At 44.3% G+C, this 11,610-nt stretch overlaps 2 protein-coding genes across 2 annotated transcripts; one reads left to right on the plus strand and one right to left on the minus strand.

Moving 5' to 3' along the window:
• Nucleotides 1–3,144: 3,144 nt before the first annotated feature.
• Nucleotides 3,145–3,264, minus strand: LOC124651398 (small polypeptide DEVIL 2-like). The gene has a single exon (XM_047190489.1). The coding sequence runs from the start codon at nt 3,259–3,261 to the stop codon at nt 3,145–3,147; it is 117 nt and encodes a 38-aa protein (XP_047046445.1). The 5' UTR covers nt 3,262–3,264.
• Nucleotides 3,265–6,373: 3,109 nt separating this feature from the next.
• Nucleotides 6,374–6,487, plus strand: LOC124651237 (small polypeptide DEVIL 4-like). Its single transcript, XM_047190356.1, has one exon. It carries the CDS (start codon nt 6,374–6,376, stop codon nt 6,485–6,487), a length of 114 nt encoding a protein of 37 aa, XP_047046312.1.
• Nucleotides 6,488–11,610: the final 5,123 nt, after the last annotated feature.

Raw genomic sequence — 11,610 nt, forward strand, 5'->3', positions numbered from 1 at the left:
TGAGATAGGCCACAGCATTATCAACAATCTAGTAATGGAGTATGCGCTATCTTGTAGTGGATTACGAGCTAAATCCATCTACGCCCAGAAAGGTCAAAAAAAAAATTTTGTTGTAGCAATGGTGAAATCACATCACCCTCCACATCTTTGTAATATGTTTTTATCTGTCCAACAAGAGAGATAATCATCGAGCACTGATATTGCTGCAGTGAAACAACAGTAAGTAAATGATGCAAGAGAGCGAACGGAATCTAAGCCCACTTGCATTTCTCTGTGATGACCTACCCATGCCCTCGGAAGATGTTCAACTTTTGGTTGGTGACCAAATAAAGCATAATTTTCCATTCCCAAAACCGCTTCTCAACAATGGTTTCATCACTTTGATGTAACACGAAACCATGGGCATCGTTTGACTGCTCTCTGAACACCTTTTGTAGGCTTGATGCTAGTTGCTAGATACCCTAAGACGGACAGTTAACAAACCAGACACAAAGTAACTGATTGCTTGTCCTCAGGATGTATGTACTGTTGCAAGGGTGCAGCAAACAAAGATGATGATCTTATATTCACTGGTCATAAGGAATTTTGTCTCCTTACCAGATAAAACAAAGTGAAAAAAAAGCAAGGCAAGGAGGGTTTTGCATCCAGAAGTGATCCTATCTAGCATATATTGCACAGAATACTGACATAGAGGAAAAATATATCTATAAGATGCATGACAGAATGAGACAGAAGGTTCAATCAGGGCATCATGCCCATTGCAGATGCTAATGCTATACCAGACACAAGAAGCAGGGCATATATGCTGCTGCTGCTGTACTGTTTTCAGAGCTCACTGGACGCATGCATGGACCACATACAGAAACATAACGGTTGCAGGAGGCATGCATGGACAAAATGCACTCAACTCATGGTGATGGTCTCTTCTGCTTGCGCACATTGGGAATAGATTGGTTTGGTCCGTACTAACTAAACCGAAGGCATTGACCATTGAGGCATGAACAGTGGGTAAAATGTATCAGGTTCAGCAGGCTGACCATTTGCAACAGGCAGTGTCATCGTCAAACGTTTCCCTTGCAACTGCAACATGATTTGGCAACCATGTCGACAAGAAATCAAGTGAGATGCATTACTACGACCGATGTGTCGGCTAATCTGTAGCTAGTTCATGCATGAGGCAGCTTGAGCAATGTGTTTACTAGGTGCAATATCTGCAGTTCTTCAGAGATTACAAGAATTGGAAGTACTCACGTTTATCAGCTGTTACTCGAATGCCTGGCAATTCTGCTATGAATTATGAATAGCGTGGATTGTGCACTTCGTGATCCATACAATTTTGGCATCTACCATTTATTGTATAATTGTTCTCAAATTTCTCGACAAAACATAATAAACTACTAGATGATTTCCTCTGAAATTTTAAAGCATAAGGTTGATGAGTGCCAAGTCAGTTTCTAACCACGTGTCATCAATTCAATTCGATAACAAGGATGGAGTACTTTATGCTGTAAGATTTTCAACAAAGAAGGTAAGTAAACTCAAAGCAATTCTTTTCATGGAAAAGAAGGTAGTAACCAAGCAACCCCTTGGATGCACTGATGAGCCAGGATAGCATCTTTGTATAGTCACAGATATAAAATATTTCAGTAGAAGTCACAGATATAAAATATTTCTGGCTCTTAGAACAACCTTGTCAAGATTTATCTTTTCGTGCATCTGGAGTTGATACTGGATGTAGTGAGACTCAAGCAACTTGCTTTGTACTGTTTTAAGTGGAAAGGTCGGCTAATGGAAACCCACAATTTTAAGTGAATGAAAAAAATAGCAATAAAGCTTGTTTCCAAAAACAAAAACATAGCAATGAAGCATACCTCTCAAATAGAGTTTCGCTTTCATAACCTGATAAGCCACATTCGCTAAAAAAAAAAAAAACACTGATAAGCCATATTCCAGTCTGAATGCTGGTACGATAATTCCTGGTTTTCTGATGGATGTTATCCAATCAGATTTAATCCTACGCCTGATTAAAGTGAGGATTACCACAGAGAAAGGAATCCAGGACGACAAGGTTGGTTGGTTCAGAGGAGCAGTACCGTAGTAGTTCAAATTTCACAACTTTGAGTATAACAGTCTATACTGATCTGAAATTGCAATGTTTACCAACTTCTATAATTTCCAAATGCAAAAAACAAAGGCTATGAATTTGAAAATTAGTTTCTCCAGGATTACAGAATGCTCCACATATATTTGGTGGATTGATTTTCGGTGTTGTCGTGTTGGAACATGCTGATGTTCCTCTCGTGCCACACAGGCCAAACAGTCCTGGACAGATTGTCATTTTCATCTACCAAATGCACCCTTAGATTTTCGTACTAGCGCCGTGATTAAGATCCCACGATGACACGCATGTTCCAGTGAATACTGGGTTAATTTGCAATAGACAATCCTACAACCTCCACAAAAAATTGTCTATAAACTCATGCAAGCCATCTAAGATTTGCATCAATCACTTGGTACATGTACAGGCATGTCGTTATCAAAACAAATTTATCAGCAGTGTTTTATACCGTTTTTTTTTTTGACGGGGAGCAGTGTTTTATACCGTTCACTGGCACCGACAATGTGAAACTTTGGTAGGACTGATTTTACCCTGTTAACCCAGGTTTACAATGTATTTTATATGTAATTTAATCTGAAGCAACATAGCCTTTCTGCCCCTCTTGCAGCCTTGCACATGCACTACCTTCCCAAGAGAGGGTATCTTTATTTTAATTAAACCAAGGCAGACCACCATGCTTGTTTACTATATCAAGAATACTACTCAGTAGTCGCAAATGCAAATAGATTGCTCCCAGATGAACATACTACTTTTGCAAGTATCATGTTCTAAACTAAGGGCCTTGTGAGGCTCAAGCAGCCACTTAATCAAATTCGAGAGGCAAAAAACGTACTGTTAGTCTGTATTAACACCCTCCAACTTTACAACACTAGTCACCCTTGCCTTTGAAAAGAGGCGAGAAAACAGAGAACCTTTATATATCACAAAGGCCAATGTGAAAAAAACATGGGGAAAAAAGAAGACGAGAGTTAATGAAGGGAAGGCACAATCAGGCACATTGTGACTGTGCCTTTGATGAGCTCAGATCAGTCAGTCCAGCAGAGAAGCATGACGACGCAGCGGCGGATGATGTACAGCCTGGCCTTCTGCTCCCTCAGGACCTTCTGCAGCCTCCCCGTCTGCTTCTTCTTCCCCTGCTCCATGGCTTCCACTAGACTGGGAGCAATGCAGAAAGTTTAGGAGGGCTCCAGAGGTATCCTCTTCAGATGTTCTGGACTAGTGATACTGGAATGGGAAGATCCAGTGGTGCAAATCTTGGTTTATATAGAGGGAAAGGGTATGTGCTGCAGTATCTCGATACTGTCCCCCATCCTCCACCCCACCCCACCACACCCCACCAAAGCCGCATGCAGTCAACACTTTGGAGCCTTAGAAGGGACACTTCTGAGTCCAAATGCATGCTCCTACTATTCAATTAGCTTACGATAAGGGTTAATTAAGAGGGGAAGAAGAATACTTACTTACAAATGTGATCATGGATGTATAGATGGACCCTTGATAGCACAGTACTTAGGGGGCATGATTGAGGACCGTGCGCCGCGCCGCACAGCGCCGCGGACAGGATCAAGTGACCATACATGCCCTGCAAGCAAGAAAGGCAACCATGGGTTACTTGTTTAATGCCCCCAAGAAAGGCTATTCATGGTCCTCAAGCAGTCAAGCTTACCAGACAAAAATGCAGGTTTGTGCTGCTCAAGGCTGCTGCTTAGCCCTTAAAACTGCTTAAAGGGCACCGACGCACTGTAGCGAGTTAGCAAAATTACAAAGCCAACAATGAAGAGATTTGTCATGTGCATTGCTCATACTGAATACAACAACACTAATCAGATCCATGCTCACTAGTTCTCTCTCTGTCTCAGGACGTGTTGGAATTTCCTCACTCTAGACTAGACAGGTCTAGATTGCATATATTATCCTTTCTGGCATGGGAAAGGACAGGTCAAAGAACTCAGACAATTCACAGAAGCATGCATATTAACACAAAATCCAAAGGAAGTCTTGGTACACATCTGTCGATCTAGTGGTACACCTAAACCAACAGATAAATTCCAAAGCAAAAAATGCTTTGCACATTCTTCCAGATCACATTCCAAGAGGGCTGTGTTGACACTAGACAGCACTGATGACCTGATCATATGAGCTTCCAAAGTTCATCAAATAAGACAGAACTTACATTGCTAACCTTTCAACTTGTTGAAGCGACACAATCAAGGATCCTACGCTAACTATGCAAGTAGTCATAAGTAGGCCACTGCAAAGAGGGCAAGCTGATAAACTGAAGGTCATTAAATTAAACAATAGGGCACTCGGCATTAGGTAACTAATCCACTTGTAAACGCGACCAGAATATGGCAGCGCATGAGTTAGCACAAGTTGAATTGCGGGAATCGACCTCTTTGTTTTGGTCGGAACAGGGTCTGAGTTTCATAGCATATCTTGTTGATGGTGACTAGCCCTACTCAAATGCTATAAAGATCCCCTCTTCCATCGACAAATAAATGCTAATCGGCTGCCAGGCATGGTTAATGGTGACCGCGATCCAGAACTCCCTTTGCACAGACCTCTAACATTCAGAAGCAATGGTTTGTCATAAACCATCATGGACGAGAACAAAAAGGAAGAGTTAATCTACTGTATACCATAAAAAAAAATCTACTGTATACCATAAGTAGTCAAGTGTCCCTGCAAAAAAAAAGTAGTAAAATGCTAGTAAAAGAAAGGTGATGGGAGTCATGTATATTTTCTATGGGAGTCATGTATATTTTCTCATACCTGCAAACACAGATAATATGCTCTGTTTTCCTTTCCTCTGAATGCAGATTTTATATACTGTTAGAGAAACATGTTACTCATCATGTTCTAAATTGATTAATGTATTACTTTCATTACCAATGATCAGACACGAGAAAAAGAACTTAAAGATGCTCATGATATCAAGATTCAACACACACTGACCATGACCAAAAATGTTGGTTAACATGAGACAGTGCTTGTGTGCTACATGACCAGCATTGAGACATTTTTTGTCACATGCTTGACTGGCATTCATACAGAAGATACAACACTAGGTCAACCAATGTTGAATGCACCGATAATTATCAATCATAAGTTCATGACCGCTGAAACTAAGTCAACACTAAATCCAGAAAAGTTAGTGCAGGCCTATGCTAAGAAAAGATGCAAACCTTTTGATTTACCAACAGTTAAGCTATAATACATAATACATGATGCAGAAAATACAATCACTGTAGGAATTAAGTTGAGAGTTCCAGAAATCAACGCGGGGAGAACCCTAGAAAGTGGCAGGCAGAAGCAGCAGACAACCCGTGCACAAGAAAGTGCCCTATGTTTTGACTGGAAACTAAGCAAAATACATGGAAATCTAGTAAGCACAGCATCAAACGGCTACAATGTCCATAAGACAAGCACCCCCACCAAAGCACACAAACACACACACAGAAGGCTGTTTTTCTAATCGCCCAGAATAAGGTACGCTCAAAAGTACTTTTAAGTCAAAAGATATGCCGGCTGCACGGATGATTCGAGTATTCATTCCATCCTTCCTAGCAGCTTCCGAACAAACCGAGACGACATGAGGAAATCTCCAAGATACTTGAATATGAGATCTCTATGAACTCTTTCCAACTCTTTACCGGCACAATCTACCGACAAGAGGATATACTACAGTACTGCTACCACGTACTGTTTAATTAAGCAACTCCAAGAAGATCTGGGCACTGCAAGAAGATCACAAGTATTCTCCCAAGGAAATTAAACAGACAAATTACACTGATGTGAGATATCCAAGTACCTCCATGGAGAAGCAAAACGAGAGAAGGCAATAAATTAAGGTACCAGCCGCAAGCAGTAGTACCAGATACCAAGAACCTTCATCAGAACCATGCTCAACCACTACTGAATCTGCAGATTTCTACACGTATGCAACAGGATGAGCTGTCTGTTATCTGAAACGATCATATCCATCAACAAGATCAAGCGTTCTGTCGGCGACAGGAACAATAACCCACATTCAGATGCAGAGATATGTCCCCTGAGATTAGATAAAAGGAGAAAAGGAAGTATTAGCATAGTTGCATGGGAGGAGGGGCACTGCATGCTCCCCTCGTCTATAAAACCACAGCCTCCTTACAACTTCTGCACCACAGCAAGCTACAACCAGTAACAGCACCAGTCCACCACCACCAGAGAGCAAACTCTCCTATTTGAACACATTTCCTCATAACATCGAGTTAAATGAGGAGCCAAGGCAAACAAGGAGGAAGGGTGACCAGAGCTCTCAAAGAGCACAGAGCCAGGCTCTACATCATCCGTCGGTGCATCGTCATGCTCCTTTGCTGGCATGACTGAACACCAAGCTGCATTTTCCTCCATGGGATCCCTCTAGGGTCCATGCATGGAGAGGTTGCACTTGGCTAGGAAGCTATGAGTTAGTTAGGAGTAGAAACTAGGAAGGAGCTCTCATGCTCATGGCACATTGCACTCAACAAAGCTTGGTAGACTAGACATTCTAACAGTTGTTTCGTTATGGTTATTTTTTTTTCTCCACCTTTTTCCCTTTTGCTGTCTCTTAGGCAGTGGGGTATGTGGTTGTTCTATCCATTTGGACATGTTGTGCGGTGTACCCATGATCTGATTAGCAGCAATAGAAGCAAAGTTGATCTTGAACTCATGTAATACTTTTTTATATCAAATGAATGTATATATTTGTCTTCTTCAGTTGTGGACAGTGGACATAATACAACTGCAACTGCAGTTGGGGAATGATATCTTCTCCTCGCTTGTGCCTACGAAGGGATCCCAGTTTTGGAATGCCATACAGAAGATCAAATGGTTATTTTAAGCTGGGAGCGAGGCACAAGGTGGCGGATGGGAGACGCACGTACTTTTGGCTCGACTGGTGGACGGGGAAGGGTCCCCTGAGATTGCTATTTCCCCGCCTCTTCCAGTGCTGTGACAATCACTTTGCCACAGTTGCGGGAGTGCGGGATGCCAATGGGTGGCACATCAGGTTTCGGAGGACCTTTGGCACTGCGGAGGCCGTGGAATGGGAGAACCTCTGTAGGATCTTCGACCTCCACCCCTTCTCGGAAGGGGAAGACGAGGTGTCTTGGGCCCTGGAGCCATCCGGGAGTTTCTCCACTAGGTCCATCTACGGGCGCCTCTCGCAAGGGGCGGTTGTGACGCACTTTAAAGAGGTATGGAAGACAAGGGTTCCGCCTAGGATTAAAGTCTTCCTGTGGCAACTCATCAGGAGCCGGCTTCCATCTGGAGTGCAGGTTGCTAAGAGGAATGGCCCGACGAATGGGGCTTGCGCCTTCTGTGGGGAAGAGGAGGATTGTAACCATATCTTTTTCTCATGCCATCTCGCCAAGCTGGCATGGGCAGGTGCTAGGGAGCTCCTGCAGTGTGGCTGGAACCCAGCAGGGGTTGGGCAGTTCATTGCATTAGTCCAGAGTCTCTCGGGGTCCTTACGTAGGCTAGCTTGGTTCACCTTCGCGGCTCAATCCTGGGCGTTTTGGAATATTAGGAACAAACTAGCTATGGAAGGAAAGCTTATCAATAACCCCGGTGATATTTTCTTCCAAATACATTCATATATGCAGCGTTGGAGGGTTCTGGTCAGACCGAGGGACCATGCAACTTTGGACGTGGTGATGGAAGGGGTTAGGAGGCTGCAGACGACGACGCACGCACAAGCCGGCTGAAGCTACATGCACCTCAGAGCGATGTGTTGTTGTGTGGGTGGTGGCTTCTTGTATCCTGTGAACTGATGCTATGTGGACTTATGCATTGGGTGTGTTGAGTTCAGGAACCTGTCTGTAAGCTATTCGAACCTTGTGGTTGCCGTGTGGCTTTATATATAAAGCCGGGCCTATGGCCTTATGTTTAAAAATCTATCCCTGTGTATATCATGGGACTAGCAATATTTTATAGAAACAACTGAGGGGAGCATAAACACTACCTCAACATGAACTTACAGAATGAAAAGAAAAGAATAGTTACAAAACTTATGTACAGCAAAAATAAAGCCCTATGCTGCTCAATGTCTACTACCTCCGTACCAAAATAAGTGTCACAGATTTTCCTAGATACGGATGTATCTAGACACATTTGAGCTATAGATACATCAGTATCTAGATAAATTTGCGACATTTATTTTGGAACAGAGGGAGTAAGAATGAATAGAAAATCCACATATGCACTAGCTGTAACAATATTGCCCTCTTTGGATTTGAAGGGAGTTTTCCTACTTATAGAGATCATTTGGTTGAAAGGAAAGAAACCTGCAAATTTCCTAGAATAAATTCTTAAAATGCCATCAAACAATTGCCGTGTTCCGAAAAATGCCATCAAAGTACTCATCATTCCGTGGATGCCATGAAACATGCGTCACTTTTCAAAAAATGCCACTTCTGTCAGTTGACTGCTACTCAACTGCTAAGTCTCTTATGAAAAGATTATCATACTACCCTTGTTGCATTTTTTTTACTAACAAAACCATCGTCATGCTAAAATAAATATGACAGAGTTTTGCCTTGATTTTTTGACACTTTGCAACATAATATGAACACCCCATGTCGCCGCCTCATAATAACTAAAACATTCTCGGAAATGTGGATTGGCTCCCGAGTGTACCTGCTCTCGCTTCTTGGACCAACCCTGCCCCGACAGTTGGAAGGCCAGTTACGTATATTGGTGTGTATTGGAGCCACGATTGGGAATAACGAACAGTGAACCAGGCCCACTAGTCAGAGGAGATGAATACGATCCAGTCTTTCCTAACGGCCGGTACAGATGACGGGCCAATGTCGTGGACTAACACCAACGGCTCGTACCACGCGTTGTGCATTAAAACATGTCATGACATAATTGAGGACAGTGGAGGACATAGTAATTAGCATGCCGGCAAGTACTTCATGACACTACACTTCTGCTTAGCTAAAAAAAAATAGGTTCAGCGGATGATACAGGGCAAACTGCATCCTAGCTTCCCTAAAAAAAAAAACTGCATCCTAGCTTAGCTAAAAGTAATCCAGCGTATCGGCGGGTGCAAGTGCCTGGAATGGCCGGCATGTTTCCTCTCAGTTTCATGCACTCTTGGTCTTTGCATATGTTGAACTGTATTCAGCCGTAACATAATCAGGTGCAAGTCTACGGAAAAACGGCATAACAAAATCGAAGCGATGGAATGTGTGGTGTTACCTTAGTTATACGAACTAAGTCTTTCGTCGTTATAGTACCTAAGAATGTGTAGCGAGGCGAAGGGAGGAGTAAAATTTCAAAAATATCATTATGGGTCTACAGATGGAAGTGAAGGAAAAAATAGTGTGCTATAACAAAATAGGGTCGGTCTTAAAATACGCTATTGACATGCTATAGGACGGGCTCTCTAGATATGCTATAGCGCGCTATTAGCGCCAATATAGCGCGCTATTTGTTTTCCCATGAAGGAAACATATTGTGCATGATGACATTTTATGGAAAAGTGTTATAGGAAACCTGACCTCGTGAATTTCGTGTAAAGAATACGAGGGAAAGTGGATACCCATCCAGACTTCTAGATCGGCCAGCCAGCAAAGAATTCAGATACACCAGGTGGGCTTATTGGGCATGATTCGTCAATGTCTACAAACTGGGACCGTGTGTAGCACACAGAGCTCGCATGCCTGAGCTGCCTTTTTTTTTTGCAAAAAAAGGGGTAAGAATCATGACTCCTAAAAGATGTGAATTTGGTTTAGAATGTTGTCTGCAATTACGAACTAACCGGAGAAGAAGCATATGAGGCTGGAGACTTCCCGACATCAGATGCCAGGTTGTCATCCTCCTCAGCGTGACCTGGTCAAACACACTGATTCGGGGCAGAACATCATGCTTCATGTAGAATAATGCTAGGTCGAGATTGTCAAGCAGAAATATCTGAGCAAATCAGCGAGAAAAATTCAGTGATTGGACAGTGACCATACAAAAAGGGTATGTAAATCAGCATAACCCATATAAGTGAAAAACCACTACCAGCAGGAAAATGTGGCAACCAAGAAAAATTGATAGTGGCATTCCTCTTCACAATGTCTTTCTTCAGTTTGGCAACAGAGTCTAGCAAAGCTTGTAACTTGTAGTACATACTCGCAGCAGTTGAATTGTGCAATGATTTCAGTGTTGGCAATTGCTCCCCAAAAATCACTATAACAGTAGTCGTCATACTTTCTCGAAGGTTACTCCCCACGCCAACTGACAATTTTCCTGCACCAAATTCACTAATTAACTGAAGAATTCTTTTTATCCACATGTACTACAATAGGTTACTCAGATCGACATGATTTTTCATTTTTCAATATGCTTCTTTTTCAAGTGTTCATCAGTGTACCAAACTTCAAAAATATCGTTGAAACGGAAACCAACCCCCCATGTCGCTCTCCAGGCGGCACCGGTGGCGCACATCGCCGCCACCACACCCACTCCCTCTCCCCGGCACTCCCCCGCAACCGTTGTTGCCGGGTTGCAGGGTGGTGGCGGTGGGCCCCTGCTGCCAAATGGTGTCGGGGGAGGTCCTCCTTCTCTCTCTCTCTCTCTCTCTCTCTCTCTCTCTCTCTCTCTCTCTCTCTCTCTCTCTCTCTCTCTCTCTCTCTCTCTCTCTCTCTCTCGTGGCGTCGGCCCCCGTCGGACTCAGCTGGGGTGAGGATGGAGGCTCGCCGGCGCAGGTAGGCCGGGGCGGCGGCCCCGGAGATGCGGTGGAAGCCGAGAAGCTGGGCCGCCGGCTGCTCGGCGAGGAGGTCGCGCGGAGCGACAGATTGAGGCCGCACCCAAGATCTGTTGGAGCGGGCGGTTCCTGCGGGTCAACGCGTGCCGTAGGCTGGCCGAGGAGCACCAGTTCGGCTGTTGTACGCAGCTCCATGGTTGAGGTGGCCACGGAGAGGATGGTGGCACGGCGGCGCCACAGGTGGTGGGCGTGACTTGCAGATAGGCTTTGGTTCTGCTAACGGGGCATTTCTCTCGGATGGTGGCTCGATGTTGTGAGGTGACGTCCGGTTGCTATGTGTGGTGGAAGGTTGGTTGTTGGTGTTGGCAAACTGCTTGTCGTGCGAGGTTCAGCTTGGTTGTGGTGGTTCGTCGGTTGCCGGTGGTGGTGCTCGGCTCGCTGGAAGCGGTGGTGATGATGCTCGTTGGTTTGTTCCAGGTGAAAGCCTAGCATTGACCTCGGCCGTGCCGGCGGCGATGTCGTCTTAGGACGACATTCCCCTCCTTGGAGGCGCCGTTGTGTAGCGCCATTCGTCTATCTGTCACACCATTTCCACGAGTTCTCCGGGTGAAAACCCTGCTTTGTTTCAGGCAAACCGAGCTACAGCGGTGGGTACGTTGTTCCCTCCTTGGGGGCGTCGCCTTGGAGACTCGGTACCTCTGCCTAGGTGTGTGTTGCCAAGCTAGTTTGTCTCGTCAGCGGGTGGATGTCGAGGCGATGGCCTCGAGGTTGT

This window comes from Lolium rigidum, chromosome 5, assembly GCF_022539505.1.
Source record: "Lolium rigidum isolate FL_2022 chromosome 5, APGP_CSIRO_Lrig_0.1, whole genome shotgun sequence".
Lineage (NCBI taxonomy): Eukaryota > Viridiplantae > Streptophyta > Magnoliopsida > Poales > Poaceae > Lolium > Lolium rigidum.

What these genes read in the sequence shown, in the direction of transcription:
- LOC124651398 (XM_047190489.1), bottom strand. Translation starts at nt 3,261, where the DNA reads ATGGAGCAGGGGAAGAAGAAGCAGACGGGGAGGCTGCAGAAGGTCCTG.
- LOC124651237 (XM_047190356.1), top strand. Translation starts at nt 6,374, where the DNA reads ATGAGGAGCCAAGGCAAACAAGGAGGAAGGGTGACCAGAGCTCTCAAA.